The 21,709-nt window shown below is 35.2% G+C and overlaps 1 protein-coding gene across 1 annotated transcript in view; it reads right to left on the bottom strand.

Moving 5' to 3' along the window:
• The window catches only part of ERBB4 (erb-b2 receptor tyrosine kinase 4), a 770,675-nt gene extending 750,147 nt beyond the window's left edge, over positions 1-20,528 (bottom strand). The window contains exons 1-4 of the mRNA XM_052653380.1: positions 20,520-20,528; positions 19,898-19,940; positions 18,439-18,456; positions 16,611-16,762 (exon numbers count right to left, since the gene is read on the bottom strand). Of these exons, the coding sequence (XP_052509340.1) occupies positions 16,611-16,762; positions 18,439-18,456; positions 19,898-19,940; positions 20,520-20,528 (222 nt within the window). The remainder of the gene's footprint in view (positions 1-16,610; positions 16,763-18,438; positions 18,457-19,897; positions 19,941-20,519) is intronic.
• Positions 20,529-21,709: the final 1,181 nt, after the last annotated feature.

Here is a 21,709-nt window from a genome sequence, read left to right on the forward strand (position 1 = left end):
ACAGACCAAGAAATGCCCAACTGAGTCACACTCTATTGACATCTGATCGTCCTTTAGCTGACAAGAAGGAAAACCAAAATGGGATTTTCCAGAGCAGAGTTACCTGTGAATTTTGTCACCAGAAATGCTTTTATGAAAATTAGTTCCTGAAATGCAAATGCAGCTCCCCATCTTAATTGTAAATGTATTATAATTAAATTCAGCAAATATAAGGTTAAGCTAAGCTACATCTCTTAGAAAGACAAATAGGTTATTGTCCCCAAAGGCTTAAGTACAACCAATCATTTGATGAGCTTAACTTCTTATATGCTGAACCTAACTACAGAGTTTGAAATAAATGCAACAGTCACCTGGTCTTTGCAAATTAAAGTTATCCTGATAAATGCTTCACTAACACCTCCATTCCCTGGCTACTCACCTAGCTGACATTTGACTGAGTTCTGATGGTGTACCTTAGGAGGGGTGCAAGGCACATTTCCATTCAGGAAGAAAGTCCTTCTGAAAAACTGACAAATTCAGGAAATCTGTCACTAGATATCTTTAGCCACAACTGGCTCTCCTTCCTTTATATCTGTCACATATAGGACACCAGAGCTGACATCTTAAGAGTCTTTTTGTCTACTTGATGCACAACCTCTACATTCAGTGAGTCACTAAGTTCTATTAAATCTATTTTTACAATGATTATTGAATATATCTCATGTTTTCAATTGTCACTGCCATCAGTTGAGTCCAGGGTCTCATCAACCTAATACTCAAAACTTCAGATATTGAAATAACTCCACACGGCTGCAAGATTGAGTTCCCCAAATAATACCGTCACACTCATAACAGGCTTTGTCTTAAAGGCTCACTACAATTGGGCCCTGATCTCCCTTTTGTATCTAAACATACTACCACTTCCAGGTTTCTGTTACTTCTCAAGGTTTCCCTCTATGTCACTGATTATTTTTTTCTTATTTTTGTTCATTTTAGACATTGCCTTTGTGCAGTGAATTAAACTTGGAGGAGATTTTCCAAGTGGAAGTAGACCTAGAATTCTTTCTCTATTTTCTCTATTATTTTATAACTCTTATTATTTTTTAGGAGCTAACTTGAGTCTTATTTCCTCTATGAACTTTTTAAAAAGACTTTATTGTTTTCTGTGTGGGGTTTAGGCTTACAAAAAAAGTGAGAGGGAAAGAGAGATTTCTCATATATCCCTTGTACCCACACATGCATAATTTCCTCTGTTACCAATATCACTCACAGAATTTTTTGTAAAACCAAGGGATGAACCTACATCATTACATCAAAATCTCTCAGTCAATAATTTACCTTAGGATTCACTGTTGCTCCTTCATATTCCATGGATTTGGACAAAAGTATAATGACATAATTACTAAAGTATATGAAAGTATACAAAAGCATACAAAAAGTATACAAAAGTATACTAATCATTATAATATTATATAGAGTGTTTAGACTGTCCTAAAAATCCCCCATGATCTGCCTATTTGTCTCTCCCTAACTCTCCCTAGCACCCCTCCCCCATCCCAAGAACCACTGGTTTATTTATTGTCTCCATAGTTTTGCTTTTTCCAAAATGTCATACAGTTGAAATCATATAGACATCTCACCGTCCTTGTATATTCTGTTCTATTTTTTCAGTCTTTGTTCTCCTTGTTTTTCAGTTTTTCAGAATTCTGCTGATGTATCCTCTAGCTCAGAAATTGTTTCCTCATCCATGTCCAATCTACTAATAAGCCCATCAAACACATTCTTCAGTTTCATTACACGTTTCTTTTTTTTTTCTCTCTCTAGCATTTCTTTTTGGTTCTTCCTTAAGATTTCCATCTCTCTTCTTAGACCATCTGTTCTTGTATATTGTCTACTTTATTTACTAGAACACTTAGCATATCAATCATAGCTATTTAAAATGCCCAACCATGCCATGTCTGCCATGTCTGCTTCTTCAGTATGTGTTTTTGCCTTTTGGTATGCCTTGTAACTTTTTCTTGTTAGACATGATGTAACAGGTAAAAGGAGGTGGTGTAAATAGTTCTTTAGAATGCGGTAAGGAGATAGTAAGTGTTCATCAGTCCTATGATGAGGTCTGAACTGCGAACTTCACAAATTTTCTCAGTTTTGTATCTTATCCTTTTGATAATCCAGGTCCAGGATGGCTAGAGTGAGGTGGAGTTCGGTATTTCTCTTCCCCATGGTAGTTAGGCTCTGATAATATCTAGCCTCACAGATGATGCCAGTGGTAAAGAACATGCTTGCCAGTGCTGGAGACACAAGAGACCCAAGTAGGATCCCTGGATTGAGAAGATCCCCTGGAGAAGGAAATGACTACCCACTTCACTATTCTTGCCTGGAGAATCCCATGGACAGAGTAGCCTGGCAGGCTGTAGTCCATAGGGTCACAGAGAGTTGGACAAGGCTGAAGCCACTTAGAATGCATGCATGCATCTAGCAGGGTAGGCTCTGGTTAACTAATTTCCCCTGAGGGTAAGCCTTGTTAAGAAGAATGGTGTGCATTTTAAAATAGTTCCTTTTCTCCTCCCCTTTCTAGAGGTTGAAAGAGATTCCCCTCCCATATTTACTGTGGAAATTCAATTAAAGGTCTGGAGGTAAAACCCACCATATTGTGGGGACTAATCTATGACTGGGTGCCCCTGAAAAGTGGTTGATTTTTCAGTTTCTTCAAGCTTTCTGTTTGTTGTTGGGACAGAATGGTGAATCCCAAACTCCTCATATGTGGAACAGGAAACCATTCCTATGAATATTTTTGTGACACCTGGCCCACACACATTTCAATACATACTATTCAGTCATTCAGTATTTATCTTATACTTTGGTGTGTGTGTGTATGCCAAGCAGTGTGCTAAGTACTGGGAATACAAAGAAGGATGAAATGTAGTCCTTGATTTGACAGGATTACGATTCTGGGACTGTCTATGACATTTACTACCTGAAGTACTCTTTTAGCATTAATAAGTTTGGGTTAGGGACTGTTAACTTATAGCTCTATACCTCTTTGTAAAACACAGCACACCAACTTACAAGGAATTAGCAGTTCATAAAGACCTGCTGGGGCCTCCCTGGTGGCTCTGGGGCTTCCCTACCAGCTTCCCAGATGGTAAAGAATCTGCCTGCAATGCAGGAGACCCAGGTTTGATTCCTGGGTCAGGAAGATACCCTAGAGAAGGGAATGGCTACCCACTCCAGTATTCTTGTCTGGAAAATTCCATGGACAGAGGAGTCTGGCAGGCTATAGTCCATGAGGTCATATAGAGTCAGACACTGAATGACTAACACTTCCTTTTCATTTTTCAAAGATATGCTGAATGAATGCTTATTTTTTTTAATTACAACATCTAAATCATGAAGTAGATAAATTTGTCTTGACAGTTTTTTATAGGGCTTTCCTCATTTCATCAGCTACCTGCACTGACTGAGCCTGGGTCGTTCATGGTCAAAACTACAGTGGCTCTTCCAAGGCACATCTTCTGCCACAAGCAATCTAGTTCTGAATTTTAAAACATGCTTTACTTTTTTTTTTTTTTTAATAAATATCTATTCCCTTTGTTTCAATTTTTCTAAAAAACCTCTTCTCTCCAAGAAATAGCTTTGGTAACTAGTAGACAGAAGCTAGACAAGTGTCTGAAGTCTGAATTGAAAGACCTGGGTGAAAAGGCTGGTTGAGCTAGCTGTATGTTCCTGAAAAAGTCACTACATTCTATCATTTCAAAATGAGAATAGGGACTTCTCTGGTGGTCCAGTGGCTAAGATTCCACGCTCCCAATCCAGGGGTTTGATCCCAGGTCAGGGAACTAGGTTCCCTCATGCCATGTGGCCAAAAAAAAAAAAAAAAAAGAATATATTCTTAGAAGATGTGTGATTTTCCCAAAGGGAAGGGTGGAAAGGCATTCCAGAAAGGAAGGAAACTGCACACAAAAGCATAGAGACTTTACTTATAAAGAGTATCTGCATATAAGGTATCATGTCAATGAAGACTGTCTCAGGTACTCAAGGCAGGCAATAAAGAAGATACTTAAAGTTGTGATGGCTATGGCTTTGTTCTTCACGCAGCACAGGCAGCAAACTGGACTGCTTACCCGTCCATTAGGTATTTGTGTATGAGAGTGCATATGTAAATTAAATTTCTCCTGTTTCTACTATAGGAAGTATATTTATTATTAGCCAAATCATTTCCTGGAACATAACATGAAAGACACTATAGATTCTACAAAGAAACTAGGGAAAGAGACTTCAATTACAAAAGTAAATAATGTAGAAAAAGAAAAGGTGATTTATTTTCCTAATTAAAGAAGTTATCAAGAACAAAAGAATTCACTTCTATTGTTATTCAATTTACTAATGTACTCATTTTACAAATATTTGCTAAGCAGCCACTCTATGACAGACACTGGGTAGTGTTTAAAATTCTTCAGCAAACTAGATATGGCCCTTGTCCTCAAGCTATTTATTATATAGGAGAACAGATGGAAATTAAATACTTGGAAATTAAATCCCTGGGATTCTCCAGGCAAGAACACTGGAGTAGGTTGCCATTTCCTTCTCCAATGCATGAAAGTGAAAAGTGAAAGGGAAGTCGTTCAGTCGTGTCTGATTCTTAGCAACCCCATGGACTGCAGCCCACCAGGCTCCTCCATCCATGGGATTTTCCAGGCAAGAGTACTGGAGTGGGGTGCCATTGCCTTCTCCACAAAATTGCATGGGTGCTAAGAATGTAATAATGGGAGAAATTCAGTAAGACATGGGAGTTAGTAAAGCTTCCCTGGAGAAACCATTTTTAAAAAGAGATCTGGAATAAAGACATGTTTCTATGTGTACTGGTGGGGAGAAAGTCTGAGCATGAAAGGGCAGTAGTGTTAGATTTGAATACAAAAAGGGAGTTGGGTATAATTAAAAGATGAACATAGGTTTTTTACCCCATCAGTGATAGCAGAAGACAAGATTTATAGGCAGGGGCCAGAAAATATAGGAATAAAATAATTTTTACCACTGTCTTCAGAGGATGGGGAAGCTTTAAGAAAGAAAGTAAAGCCACTCAGCATATAGTCCATATTTGCTTGTACTTCGTATTATATTTCTTTCATGAACTCCTCCCAGTGCTTCAATGATACCTCATTAATTTTTTTTTTAATGAATGCTTCCCAATGCTTCCATGAGATACCATATTGACTGTTGAAACAACTTTCACTCACTGTGTACAGACTTTTTACATTTTTAGCTATTGATTTCCTCTTAAAAATACAACAAAGCGTTTGACTTGTAATTTCACCTTTCTGAAAATACAAAATCACTACCACCCAAAAGCTGAACCTTTAAAAAAGCTTTGTAAAAATATATTGTCAAATCTTCAGAGCACAGCTTAATTGTCACCACCTAGAGACTCAAAGATGGAGAAGGTGATGGCACCCCACTCCAGTACTCTTGCCTGGAAAATCCCATGGACGGAGGAGCCTGGTAGGCTGCAGTCCATGGGGTCTCAAAGGGTCGGACACAACTGAGCGACTTCACTTTCACTTTTCACGTTCATGCATTGGAGAAGGAAATGGCAACCCAGTCCAGTGTTCTTGCCTGGAGAATCCCAGGGACAGGGGAGCCTGGTGGGCTGCCGTCTCTAGGGTCGCACAGAGTCAGACACGACTGAAGCGACTTAGCAGTAGCAGCTGCAGCAGAGACTCAAAGAAGGAAGGAAGAAATCCAACAGTTACAAAAGCCACCTCTTACTAAGGGTGCTAAGCACCCTGATTGACACTTTTATTTTGGGGAATAAATGTGGCACCAAATTGTTTAAGAATATTTACTTCAACATTTGATTATATATTTTGATTTCAGGCAGAAATTTAATAGTAGTGATTTCAAAGAGGCTTAAATTTACTAAGACAAATGCCTAAATTTTTATCACTTTCATTATATATTTTAACATAGTATTTTATATAGTCATATGGGTTCAAATTAAGGATCAGAAGAAATAACTACAGTGTTTAAAATGGAAACATTTTCACATTTTATTTTTATACTTTTGAACTTTAGATTATGTTCTATGTGACTGAAGAGAGAGATCTTTAAAATTGATTTGGTCTTATACAAATTTGTTCAAGTTTATACCTGTCTTTTTTGAAAGAAAACAAAGTGTTACATTTTAAAGATCAGAAAAAAATAAAGCTAATGAAATGTTCATAATTATGATTTTCTTAAAAAAGTCTTGTTTGATTATATTCTACTGTTTGGAATTTAGAATTGAAAGGTAGCCCATTGCCAAATGTCCCTGAAGTGAAATGAAGTGTTGCGTCTGACTCTTTGCGACCCCATGGACTGTAGGCTGCCAGGCTCCTCTGTCCATGACATTCTCCAGGCAAGAATACTAGCGTGGGTTGCCATTCCCTTCTCGAGGGAATCTTCTCAATCCAGGGATCAAACCCAGGTCTTCTGTGACTCCTGCATTGCAGGTGAATTCTTCACTGTCTGAGCCACCAGGGAAGCCCTAGTTAGTTTTTAAAACTTACGTAAATACCATTTGCTCTGTCTCTTTGAACCAAGGTCTTTGCTAAAAAGGTGAAGAAATAACCTTTATACACTCAGTTTTTCTGAACAAAGAGTATCTAAGTATCATAAATTAAGATGGGTTTGTTACTTGCATTTTTTTCTAATTAAGGTTAAGACAAGCTTATAAATTCTTTATACTCACCATTTAAGCCAAATTTAAATACCTTAACCCCCGAAATATAAAGAAACACTTTGCATCTGCTCAATATCTTAATAAATTCATTTTTAATTTAAGTATATTTGCGACAAGGGCAATTTTTTCCTCGAAAATGTATTACAATTTAGGGACTTAAAAAACTTCTATTAAACAGATTTATTTTTAATAATATTATCTTAGAGACATTACATAGGGATAGTATGTTTTACTGCTGCTGCTGCTGCTAAGTCGCTTCAGTCGTCTCCGACTCTGTGCGACCCCATAGACGGCAGCCCACCAGGCTCCCCTATCCCTGGGATTCTCCAGGCAAGAACACTGGAGTGGGTTGCCAATTCCTTCTCCAAAGCATAAAAGTGAAAAGTGAAAGTGAAGTAGCTCAGTAGTGTCCGACTCTTAGTGACCCCATGGACTACAGCCCACCAGGCTCCTCCGTCCATGGGATTTTCCAGGCAAGAGTACTGGAGTGGGGTGCCATTGCCTTCTATGTAAAGGTATGCTGCTGCTGCTGCTGCTGCTGCTAAGTCGCTTTAGTCGTGTCCGACTCTGTGCGACCCCATAGACGGCAGCCCACCAGGTTCCCCCATCTCCAGTATGTTATACTAATCTGACTCTATTCTAGAAAATCCTGGCTCATTTATATTTATGTTAGCATATATGTATAGTCACTAATTTATAATATATAATTGCATATATAATAGAATTATAAACTATACTGTTCTAGTTCATATTTCTATTTTCCAAAAATCCTTCAAATATAAATATCAGTTTCTATAATATGTATATCATTTTTATAGATACTATGGCATTTTATTTCTAATATTTTTAAGACATAGAGAAAATCATCAAATACATATGAATATATATATATAATTTAATGTTTCACTTAAATAATTAAGAAAAAAGTTTCCAAAATATGTTCATATAACTGCCAAAGTAAGAATATAAATACATTTTATCTTTTGATTTTTCATGTAGAGCTGCTAAAAAGCATCAGGATTTTGAATCAATGTATATTCTCAGATTAAACACTATTTATCCTCTGAGGAAACATAAATATATATATATATATGTATATATATATATACATTTCCTGGCCAAGTGTAAATTATATAGCTTTTTCAATTGCAATACAAGTTCTATGATTAGATTTAGTACAAAATCAAGTTTCAATTTAAAAGCCAGCTGTAAATACATACGTACAAAATTGCATATGTAGTATGCTTAACAGTCTTAGAAACAGCTTTCAGAAACTATCAAAGCTTCAAAAATTCCATTTAACCCAGAATGTCTTCTTTGGCCCAACAAACATGTTAAAATACTATTTTCTCGACTTTATTTTTAGTATCTTCTATCTCTCCCAGCTAAAATTTCATCATCTAAATACAACTAATATATTTTATTTTAGCATAAATGTAGTTTTACATAAAATTCAAACAAAAAGAGAAATTAAATAAAAAGTTAGAACATCATATACTATTCTAATGCTTGTTGAAATGACAGGCATTTCTTGAAAGTGTAATTTCTTTGAACCTAATGAGGGGTAATTCTAAATATTTTGAATGTTGTACTTCATGGTCTTCTCTTGCCCTCTGTCCCAACTAGTGATACAGGGGGAAAAAAAACAAAACACTATTCTGTTCAATGAGTAAAAAATTACAGGATACAAACACTTGATACAGGAATCTCACTTTAACACCTGATATAGGAATCTCACTGATTTGTCCACCATTTAATGGAGATACAAATATAACACATATTTATCTTGTAAAACTATTCAGGGAAAATTAAATTCAGGCTTGTTTTCCCTAATATATAATTCAATTAAAATGTGTGTACAATTGAAATATATACGCTGATTTAGAAATTGTTACCCTTATATTAGGGCTTCCCTGGTGGCTCAGAGGTTAAAGCGTTTGCCTGCAATGTGGTAGACCTGGGTTTGAACCCTGCGTCGGGAAGATCCCCTGGAGAAGGAAATGGCAACCCACTCCAGTATTCTTGCCCGGAGAATCCCATGGACAGAGGAGCCTGGTTGGCTACAGTCCATGGGGTCGCAGAGTCGGACATGACTGAGCGAGCGACTTTACTTAATGCTTACATTATCTTTTAGGTAAATGTGAATACATGTGGACTCAACTTTATTATGCCACAGATATTTAATTAAATGGTGTTTTCCTCTCCAACTTTTAATGCTTTTAGAATATCACTACTTTTCTCATTCTGTTTCTAATCAATCTCCTCAACAAAATCTCACAGAAGTCATACTACCTGGTATTTAATGATCTAAAACCAAACACAATTAGGCAGTAATAGCTCCATACACATATATATATATATTTTAATAGCCTCACTGTGCATGTGTGTCTTGCTGGATCTTAGTTTCCTGCCCAGGGATCAAACTCATGCTCTTGGCAATGAAAGCATGGAGTCCTAACCACTGGACTGCCAGGGAATTCCCAATAGTTACTATTTAAGAAAACTATTCAACAAATCATTTTCTAACTCAAAGAAATAAAGTATTTTATAAATTATCTATTTTAAGGATGAGCTTCTCAGTGTAGGGTTTTGCTAAATCATATTCCACAGCCGACAGCTTAGCCCAGGCAGAGTTCAGTGTGAGTGAACACGAATGGAAATGACACAGAACAAATATAAAGCCCCTCCACACACAGTTGGATTTAATTTCAGTCATCTGCTTTGAACTGCCAGAGGGGAATAAAAGATACATCCTAAGGCTAGAAGTAGGCCGAAATGTAAATATTTCAGAATTTTATATTGAGCACTAGTTGTTCACTCTTACTGGAAACAGCTAAGGAATAGATGAAAGCGGGATTGCTTGTTGCAACTTGAAACTCATTATTGCTCAGCATCATCCCTGATTTATTGTATCAAAGCCATGCTAATGAAGCCAAGGTCTTAGGCTTCAGCGAAGCAGTCACCATCTTGCATTCTGTTAGCTACAGATGTATCTGCTTTTCTGCAAATATTTGTCCTTAGTCAGAAGAGTAACTATGTGCAAGTATAAGAATGAAGTAATGTAGGTCCAGCCTTATACCTGAAAAATGTATATATATATATATTTATATATATATGTGTGTGTGTATAATAAAAAAGTAGCATAGTTCCATAGCATTATAAAATATTAATGATTAACTAAAAGACAAAGATGATATTTGGATTTAAGAATAGGACATTTTCTTTAGTAAAGGAAAATAAATGATTTATATGATTTCTATAAAGAAATAAAACTGGAGTTTTATTTTAGAAAGACAGTTTTAGATGGCACTATTTCTTATATATTAAAAAAAACTCTTTATAGCTCTGTCAACTATACAATAAAAGAAGATTTTTTTCCAAAATCTGTTGCATTCCAACTGCAACATGTGTTATTCATTATCTGAGAACAGATACTTTTAAAATCTTTTTTTAAAAACTATATTTTTTTCAAAGTCACTGCCTTTTGCTACCAATAATAATATATTGATGCTGCTCTTTGAAAAGATGCCTTATCAATTTAGTTTATTTCATTTTCAGTAATAAAAATGATTTAAGCAGCACACAGAAGTCTAATTAATTACGGACACTGTAATATTCCAGGTCAATGGGTCAAGTGCTATATAAATTGATCTCTTCATCACTTTTTAAAATACATGTTTTCCTGACCCAATCAAAAAATGGACCAAATAAATAAACAAATATTTCTTCAAAGAAGACACACAGATGGCTCACAAACACATGAAAAGATGCTCAACATCACTCATTATCAGAGAAATGCAAATCAAAACTACAATGAGGTACCATTTCATGCCAGTCAGAATGGCTGCCATCAAAAAGTCTACAAACAATAAATGCTGGAGAGGATGTGCAGAAAAGGGAACCCTCTTACACTGTTGGTAGGTATGCAAACTAATACAACCACTATGGAGAACAGTGTGGAGATTCCTTAAAAAAATGGAAATAGAACAGCCATATGAACCAGGAATCCCACTATTAGGCATACACACTGAGGAAACCAGAATTGAAAGAGACACGTGTACCCCAGTGTTCACTGCAGCACTGTTTACAATAGCCAGGACATGGAAGCAACCTAGATGTCCATCAGCAGATGAATGGATAAGAAAGCTGGATTACATATACAAAATGGAATTTTACTCAGCTATTAAAAAGAACACATTGAGTCAGTTCTAATGAGATGGATAAAACTGGAGTCTATTATACAGAGTGAATTAAGCCAGAAAGAAAAACACCAATACACTATATTAATACATATATATATATATATATATATATATATATATATATGGAATTTATAGTAAATGGCATTTACCATAAATTGGTAACAACCAATTTGGTCGTTAAGATGGTAATGGCAATCCTTTTTGTGAGACAGCAAAAGAGACACAGATATAAAGAACAGTCTTTTGAACTCTGTGGGAGAAAGTGAGGGTGGGATGATTGAGAGAATAGCATTGAAACATGTATATTACCAGATGTGAAATAGATGACCAGTTCAAGTTCAATGCATGAAATAGGGCACTCAAAGCCGGTGCACTGGGACAACCCAGAGGGACGGGATGGGGTGGGAGGTGGGAGCGGGGTTTGGGACGGGGGTGACACACGTCTACCCGTGGCTGATTCATGTCAATGTATGGCAAAATCCACCACAGTATAGTAAAGTAATTTCTCCAATTAAAGTAAATTAATTAATTTTAAAAACCTACACCTTTTCCAAAGCAATTCACAAACAACTGAATTCAAGCCACAAATTAAAAGCAATCACCTATTATAACAGTGGTTGCAGATAGATATTAACAGTCCTTATATATACTCTACATGATTCATCACATTGCTTTACACTTATTTGTCACTTAAAACTTATTTGTTTAAACTCAATATATGAAACAGAGAAAATACATTTAAAGCACAAAAGCTAGCAGGTCAGGCATCTTGTTAGAAGCTCTCAGTTACAGAATGCCGGCAGCAGCAAGGAAGACCAATGGGATGACAAAGGAGAGATATTGGCAAGAATTTTAATGAGGGTAAAAGGTCTAATAGTTCATTCCCATTACTTGCTATACTTGGTTTTGTTGTAGAGAGTTCACAAAGTGTAAGACAATAGCGCAAAATCTGTGATTTTTATGCCTTGCTGTTTTCTATTATAAGTCTTAACCCTGTGACAGTGATAAAATACATAGTAAATAAGTTTTAGGGCCTTTTTCTAGCCAACTATGCAGTATCTCAAGGGTCTAATGTTAAACACTATCAACTACATTTTTTTCCCCAAAAAGAAATATAAAAGCTCAAGGTTACAACAAAGCTAGGTGAAAAGATGCATCTAGGGATAAGCATTGGGTTTGATACAATAAAATAATCTTGAAAGAATGCATTTTAAAGTATTTTAATAACATATATCTAACAAAGATTGACAAGTAGGTACATAACACTACAGAGTTTTATTTTTTGGGGGGTATTATATATAGATACATCTTCAATCCAATTTAAATGGCCCACTTTTGTGATGTTCTTGAGATCTTGGGAGATATACTAGAGAGGATATTTTAGTAACAGTAAAAGAAAACAAACCTATCTAGTTTAAGAAAAAAAGGAGAAATAACTTCAAAGTAACTAACAAGTTTCAAGGCATCATATGGGTTCAATGGCTGGGATGCAGTCCATCTTCAGAAGCAGACTGGCAGCTGCCCTCATTGTTCATTTGGGTTGAGTGGTCTCTTTCCCTGGTCTCTATGTCAGATTCAGTGTGTTGGCTCTATTCTGTTGTTTGCACAGCTCTTACACTCAAAAACCAAAATACAAAAAAACAAAAACAAAAACTGAGTTCTGGTACCCAAGTGGTCAAGAAGCTAACTGATAAAAAACAATGTTGTCACAATTCCAAATCTTCATTGGGAATTGATTCTGACTGACCTAGCCTGTGTCTTATGCCCAAACATCTGACCTGTGAGCTGTCACACTGAAATATTAATAACACGAGGAGAGTCCCACAAACTCATCTAAAGAATATATTCCATATGAAATAATGATTTATAATTAAGAATTATTAAAGTATTTAGGATAACAGATTTTTCCATTCAACAAATATTGAAAAGCTACAAAACTTTAGACACTGTTCTAGACACTGAATATTCAGATAGTAAAAGAGAAAAACAGTGATGGTTAACCTGCTCTCATGAAGCACAGACATTAGAGTGGTTTCATACAAAACAAGGGAAAAAAACAAAACACTATAACCTTGCTAGTTAGAGATGAAAATAATGATGGGGAATATTTTTAAAGCAAAGATAATTTCTTAAGTTCTTAATGACAACATAAATTCCAAAATGGAATTCAAACTCCCTATCTATGATGTTTTTCTAAACACATTGTAGATATGCACCATTCTTAAAAGAAGGGAAACTGCATACCTCTATAAGTGGGTCAATGCATTACAGTTATATGTAAACATATATGAGGGCTATATAACCCATAGGATAAGTTAATGAAAGTTTCCAATTCACTCATACAATTCAAATTTTATAAGAAATGATAACATAATGTAAAATAACTATTAATAGATTCTCTTTACATGAACTCTACTTCTTGCAAGTTATCAATATTGAACAGATTATGTATTTTCTAGGAAGCAAGCTACTATGAACACAAATGAATTACATTTTATGTTAAATGGAAAGCTCTCATATTCTAAGGTGTAGTTAGAAGCAATAGCTCATCCAATGCAGTAGTATGAAGATTTCAGCTAACAAGCCTAGATTCAGAGCTCATGAACATAAGCAGTTATGATTTTACACTGAACTCACCAAAAAACAGAGAATGGGACATCTTAAGAATTTTGACCTTGGACCACTTCTTGGGCTAATAGAGGTCTGTCTCCCTTCATGCTTTCATCTAACCCCTAAATGCTAGTTTGCCATTTGGGTGCTGGGTGTCATTTGGGTGCTATGTATTTATCTATACTACCAAGATCTCAATCTCTCCAACTTAATACTTTATTCCATCCCACAGTATATCTTTATCCACACTACCCTGTTAGCTCCAAGAGAGGAAGAGCACTATTTGATTCATTTGAATGCACATGTCTAGAATCTAAAGCAGTAACAGTAGGTGAACATTTGACTCCGACTTACGGCCTTCTTTCTAAGCCTTAACTTATATCAAACCGACTGGAATATCCTCCCACCTGCATTGTGAGCCCCTATTCATTTTTTCATGACTCAATTCAAACACATCTCAGCTGAAATCTTTCCTGAATCCTTAGAATTACCCATTCCTTTCTTTGTTCAGCACCCACACGTACAATTAATACAAGACCAACCTTCATTATGACTCTGATTTCTTATTTCTGTATTGTCAGCTACAAAATTTTGTATTTGCATGTAAATGTATATATGCACACACACTCATACATACAATAACTATATATTACACATCTGTAACACTCTATAAGACTGCAATATTGTTGAAGCCAAGGACAATAGATAACTTGCTTTTATATCTTTGGGCTAAGACTATTTGTTGAGTGAATGATATACAGCACAATTAGAAATGATGATTTTCCAAAGGAACAAAAGATAAGTGAAACAAAAAAGACAATGTTACTAGTAAGCCAAAAACAAAAAGAAAACCTATTACAATTATTATTAAATAGATTAAAACCAAGATATTTTCATGAGTTTATAGTATAAAGTTTACATGAATTTTTAGAGGTGCTTCCTTAGGAGCCAATAATTACTTTTTTAAACAGACAACTTATTTCTTGTTCCAAGTATAAACCTTTAGTCCTCCTTATTTTGTTCTTTATCAAATCTGATCATTTTACTAACTTTTTTTAAACTTCAAAATAGTTCCTAAAAATGTAGAATATCCAAGTATAGACCATGATGCTCAAAGATTTCTATGCTTCTTTCATATTTATAAGATTAAGTCAATTTTTAATTATTCTATTTTGTAATCTTAAAAGAGCCTAAGAATGATAAAATTATAAAATATATAATAATCAAGACAATTTTATATTATTTAAAGAATCTCACTTACAGTACTGATGCTATTTTTTGTTAAGCCAGTGAAATCTAGTTCCATATAAAGCAAGGGAAATATAAGAAGAAAACCTAAGACCTCAGATTGCCTTTTAAAATTTTATTATATTATTCTGTTCTAAAAGATCCTTTAACCTAGTTTCCCTGTTTTTTAATTCATCTCTTAGTTTTCCTTTTCTATAATATCATTGAGTTTCTTGGCATTTCTAACTAAATCTACAAATCTATAGTATATCTACCAAGTTTTAATTTTGATTTTGAAGAATGCAGCTTATCTGAAAATAATCAAGACAGATTAGAACACTGCAGGATATTTTAATAACTAATACTCATATGCACTCCTTCAAAGAAGTTTTTCTAGGACAGGTGTACCTGTTCATTTCTTGAAACAATATTGCAAAACAGAAAAAAAAAAAAAAAACTGTTATTTTAAGGTCTTCTCACTCAAGTATTTAGATATATTTTACTATCTACTCTTGATAAGCAAAGATGTCATAATTAAATATCATAGTTAATACAAACTATACAACTTGTAGAATTAGAGTTCTAGCAACCAAACAACAGAATATAGAAACACCTTAATTCCCTATATCATATTGTAAAGTAAAAAAAAAAATAATAATAAATGATAAAATAAAATTTTTAAAAAATTCCCTATATCAATACTAGTATGACAGTCATTTTAAAAGCAGATACCATAAGTCTCATAGTGTTACTTAAGTTTTGAAGTGATAAAGTTTCTGAGGTTGTTACCATTTCTAGACATGTTTATTGCACTCAAAGTATTTCAAAATCATTATTTTTTACTTCTGGTCTAAGTATAGAATTATTAAAATTATCACAGTAATTTTAATAGTAGATAATAGTAGATAATTTAATTTTATAGTAGATAATTTACCATCTACTAAATAGTTTACTGAATCAGTAATTCAAAGCATTATTCATATTTTCATTTAAATAAGACAGTGCTCCTGAGAAGTGTGTAAATATTATTGAAAATAAGACTGAGTATATATATTCTAGGAATGCTATTATTAAAAATATATCCTATTAATTCTTATATAAAGAATAAATTATTAGTTATACAAAATGCTACATCCTCATCTCACTTTGTCAAAGTCCCTTTGAAGTTCAGATTTTCCTATACTTTTCCAGTTGAAGCAAAACTTAAGAAACTACAGGCATTAAGTACTAATACCAGGAATAACAGGTAAGGATAAATGAGAATCAAACAAGTCTGGAAAAGGACTTGTTGACACGGGGTGATGTCATATACGTGTGTCTTCAATTACATGCATGCATATGTCAACTTATATATCTATGTGTGACTTCCTATAGTCTAAGTAATTTGTTTTTCAAAAACATGTCACTTTTCTTCTAAAATTAACAGTATTACTCTCATTATGGTAATATAAAATAGTTTAAAAATTCCAAAGTGACAAAAAGGGTCAGAAAAGGAAATTACTAGCTAAAGTTACAAATTCTTATCTGACTCGTCCTCTGACTCTCCTAGTCCACAACCTAAAGTTTTCCTCTTGGCTGACATTCAGAAAAAGACACACCTGCTGCAAGTCATGGCCTACACTCTGACAGCATCTTTCATCAGTCTTAGGACAACAAGATTTGTTCTAAACTCAGGGTGTCAATCATGATGGCATGTCACTCTTTAGCTTTCCCGGAGTATGCCTTGGAATCTCTTATCTCCTACATGCCTATAGTCATAGTCTCTGTTGGGCAGAGCAGGAGAGCACAGCCATCAAATACAAGAAGCTAGTCTGTCTTTATGCATTATGACACCACTGTCCATTCACAAAAAGAAGAGAAAGAGTCAGCTTTACCCGCAGAAAGGAGAGGTCCCGGTTGTGCTCGATGCTGGTTATCTCCAGGTTGCCCATGACTACCTCACAGTTCTCATAGTATTTGCGCAAGGCCCGGTACTGCTGCTCCAGGTCAGAGAGAGAGCTCAGCTTATTCTCTGTGCCTGCACACACTGTCAAGACAAGAAGAAACATGGGAAGTTATGTAAACTTTGTATGACAGGAATCATGATAATATTTCCCTCAACTCTGCTCTACAACAATCTACTCCAATTTCCTGAATTAAAACATTTTGAATCCTTTTAAGATCCATAATCACACACTGATAAATATGTTCACTTTCATTTTATACAGTTTTACTGAATCATAATTGACATAACATTGTATAACCGTAAGATGTGTACAGTTTATTGTGATTCACACAGTCAAAGACTCTGGCATAGTAAATAAAGCAGATGTTATTTTGGAAATCTCTTGCTTTTTCCATGATCCAGTGGATGCTGGGAATTTGATCTCAGGTTCCTCTGCCTTTTCTAAAACCAGCTTGAACATCTGGAAATTCATGGATCACGTACTGCTGAAGCCTGGCTTGGAGAATTTTGAGCATTACTTTACTAGTGTGTGAGATGAGTGCAATTGTGCGCTAGTTTGAGCATTCTTTGGCATTGCCTTTCTTTGGGATTGGAATGAAAACTGACCTTTTCCAGTCCTGTGGCCACTGCTGAGTTTTCCAAATTTGCTGGCATATTGAGTGTAGCACTTTCACAGCATCTCTTTCAGGATTTGAAATAGCTTCACTGGAATTCTATCACCTCCACTAGCTTTGTTCATAGTGATGCTTTCTAAGGCCCACTTGACTTCACATTCCAGGATGTCTGCCTCTAGGTGAGTGATCATGCCATCGTTATTATCTTGGTCATGAAGATCTTTTTTGTATAGTTATTCTGTGTATTCTTGCCACCTCTTCTTAATATCTTCTGCTTCTGTTAGGTCCATCCCATTTCTGTCCTTTATTGAGCCCTTCTTTGCATGAAATGTTCCCTTGGTTTCTCTAATGTTCTTGAAGAGACCTCTAGTCTTTCCTATTTTGTTGTTTTCCTCTATTTCTTTGCATTGATCACTGAAGAAGGCTTTCTTATCTCTCCTTGCTATTCTTTGGGACTCTGCATTCAGATGCTTATATCTTTCCTCTTCTCCATTGCTTTTCACCTCTCTTCTTTTTACAGCTACGTGTAAGTCCTCCCCAGTCATTTTGCTTTTTTGCATATCTTTTCCACGGGGATGGTCTTGATCCCTGTCTCCTGTAAAATGTCACGAACCTCCGTCCATAGTTCATCAGGCACTCTATCTATCAGATCTAGTCACTTAAATCTATTTCTCACTTCCACTGTATAATCATAAGGGATTTGATTTAGGTCATACCTGAATGGTCTAGCAGTTTTCCCTACTTTCTTCAATTTAAGTCTGAATTTGACAATGAGTTCATGATCTGAGTCACAGTCAGCTCCCTGTCTTGTTTTTGCTGACTGTATAGAGCTTCTGCATCTTTGGCTGCAAAGAATATAATCAATCTGATTTCAATGTTGACCATCTGGTGATGTCCATGTGTAGAGTCTTCTCTTGTGTTGTTGGAAGAGGGTGTTTGCTATGACCAGTGCGTTCTCTTGGCAAAACTCTATTAGCCTTTGCCCTGCTTCATTCCGTAATTCAAGGCCAAATTTGCTTGTTACCCCAAGTGTTCCTTGACTTCCTAGTTTTGCATTCCAGTCCCCTATAATGAAAAGGACATCTTTTTTGGTTGTTAGTTCTAAAAGGTCTTGTAGGTATTCATAGAACCGTTCAACTTTACCTTCTTCAGCATTACTGGCTGGGGCACAGGCTTGAATTACTGTTTTATTGAATGGTTTGCCTTGGAAACTTATATGCAGGTCAGGAAGCAAAAGTTAGAATTGGACATGGAACAACAGACTGGTTCCAAATAGGAAAAGGAGTACGTCAAGGCTGTATATTGTCACCCTGCTTATTTAACTTCTATGCAGAGTACATCATGAGAAACGCTGGGCTGGAAGAAGCACAAGCTGGAATCAAGACTGCCGGGAGAAATATCAATACCCTCAGATATGCAGATGACACCACCCTTATGGCAGAAAGTGAAGAGGAACTGAAAAGACTCTTAATGAAAGTGAAAGAGGAGAGTGAAAAAGTTGGCTTAAAGCTCAACATTCAGAAAACGAAGATCATGGCATCTGTTCCCATCACTTCATGGCAAATAGATGGGGAAACAGTGGAAACAGTGTCAGACTTTATTTTGGGGGGCTCCAAAAACAATGCAGATGGTGATTGCAGCCATGAAATTAAAAGACGCTTACTCCTTGGAAGGAAAGTTATGACCAACGTAAACAGCATATTGAAAATCAGAGACATTACTTTGCCAACAAAGGTCCGTCTAGTCAAGGCTATGGTTTTTCCAGTGGTCATGTATGGATGTGAGAGTTGGATTGTGAAGAAAGCTGAGTGCTGAAGAATTGATGCTTTTGAACTGTGGTGTTGGAGAAGACTCTTGAGAGTCCCTTGGACTGCAAGGAGATCCAACTAGTCTATTCTAAAGGAGATCAGTCCTGGGTGTTCATTCGAAGGATGGATGTTAAAGCTGAAACTCCAATGCTTTGGCCTCTTCATGCAAAGAGTTGACTTAATGGATAAGACTCTGAAGCTGGGAGGGACTGGGGGCAGGAGAAGATGGGGACGACAGAGGATGAGATGGCTGGATGGCATCACAGACACGATGGACATGAGTTTGAGTAAACTCCAGGAGTTGGTGATAGATAGGGAAGCCTGGCGTGCTGTGATTCATGGGATCGCATAGAGTCAGACATGACTGAATGACTGAACTGAACTGAAGGTGTGTACATGTGTGGTTTTGATACACTTATATATTGCAAAATTATTACCACATAGCATTAGCTAACATCACCATTATGTCATTTAACTATCATAGTTATGCATGTTTATGAGTCATGAGAATATTTCAGACTTTCTCTTCCAGCTACTTTCAAAATGTAATACAGTATTATTAATTATAATCACCATTGTACACATTAGATCCACAGAATTTATTCATCTTAAAACTGGAAGTTTGCACTTTTTGACCCAAACCTCCCCATTTCCTCAATCCCAAGTCCCTGGTAGCCACCATTCTTCTCTCTGTTTCTATTAAGTTTGGCTTTTTTAGATTCCACATATAAGTGGCATAATGCATTCACACTCATAAATTGTATATACTAACCACAGAGACTAAGAAGGCATGCGTTTCACAGACACATATAACAAGGAGATAAATAACCATATTTGCTGTGAGTATATAAAGCACAAATATATAAATCCAATATATTTATTTAATTTCACTCAAATCAGATTTTCTTTCAGACTTATAATTCACTCTACTTTCTATATATATAAATAAATAAAAATCAAAAGATGATAAAAGTAAAAATTTTATTTAAAAATGAGATTTTTGTGTTGCAAAGTAATCTGATCTTAGTAAATTTTCTACAGAATTAAAACTTTGGCTTTTAAGCCCTCAAAAATGCTACCTTTTAAAATATAAATATTAAAAATCTTAGACTGAAACATTTATAAACATATACTACAAACAGAATAAGTGGGCTAATTTGCTTCAGTCGTGTCTGACTCTTTGTGACCCCATGGACTATAGCCCACCAAGCTCCTCTTCCCCCGGGATTTTCCATACAAGAACAGTAGAGTGGGTTGCCATTTCCTCCTCCAAGGGCTCTTCCCAACCCAGGAGTCAAACCCACGCCTCCTGTCTCCTGCATTGGCATTCAGATTCCTTATTGCTGAGCCATCAGGGAGGCCCTAATGTATTCTAGAGACTAAAAAACACTCTTAATCCACGGTCTTTATTTTTACTGCTCCCATAAGTTTTATAACTTGTAAAATATCTGTTGGAAAAAAGTACTATTATGTGGGCTTATGAAATGTAGATTTCAATTACTTTCAATTCCAAAGAGGATAAGCTTATTAATGCAACTATCGATGAGGGTAATTAAGCATTAATTAATAAACTTATCATTTCTAAAATGTATAAATGTCACATTGTAATTTATATGTAGCTTATGTTATACTTTCCTTTGGTTGAAAATAAAATGTATACTAAAATCAATACGTAAACATCTAAATGAAAAGGTTTCTAAAATATTAAGTGCATTCTGACCTTTCCTGTAAAAGCTTAAACAAATTTTGGCAGAAAGTTTATAATTGTAGTGCCTATGTATTTTTGCATCTTTCTCATTCTGCATATACAAAAAGAATATAGAATATGAAATTATTATTAATTTTTGTTGCAAAAATCTCTTTATATAAGACACAAATGCTGTAAGCTGTTTGAAGACAGCTGAAATATATTAATCATTATTGTCTATCTGCTGAGCTATATATCATGATGCTTTGCAGAAAATTATTTAATAATTAATTTAATTGCCATAAAAATAAGTATAACTTGTATTCAGAAGATAAACTGCAAGTCAGAAAAGTTCTCATGTTCAAAAGTAATCAGCTGTATTTTGCAGTACAATGTGAAAACAGAAAACTAGAATAAGTATTTTTAAAATTATATTTTATTAACACAAAATATAATTCAATAAACAGATATTCTAAATAATCAGAATATTTTCAAACATTCTGATTTTGGGAGTTTCTGGTTAACACAGTTTCAGTTAAAAAATATTTTTGTTTCAGTGAGGCTTTCCTTTATATTTATCTTCTAGTCAAGCTATCTAAATTCAGTAATACATTCCTCCTAACTTTCTTCTTGACAAACTTGATTTTTAAAGAACTAGTTTGGATAGATGCATAAAAAATCATTTGTATTTCTTTTCATGAAGGCTCCACTGAATGCTTCACAACTTCCATTTGTCAATCGATTTTACAATCAGGCTATGTATACAAGACAATGCTTAAACCATCAAGTTTCATTGATTTCACAAAGCTGTTTATCAAACAGAAATTGAAACATCTTTTTCACCAGCCAAAACAAGTTTAACAAAATTCAACCCCCTTTGCCAACACTATTATAAAGTCCTTAAACTATAAGTTCACAA

The sequence above is a fragment of the Budorcas taxicolor genome, chromosome 2 (genome assembly GCF_023091745.1).
Source record: "Budorcas taxicolor isolate Tak-1 chromosome 2, Takin1.1, whole genome shotgun sequence".
NCBI classification, from domain to species: domain Eukaryota; kingdom Metazoa; phylum Chordata; class Mammalia; order Artiodactyla; family Bovidae; genus Budorcas; species Budorcas taxicolor.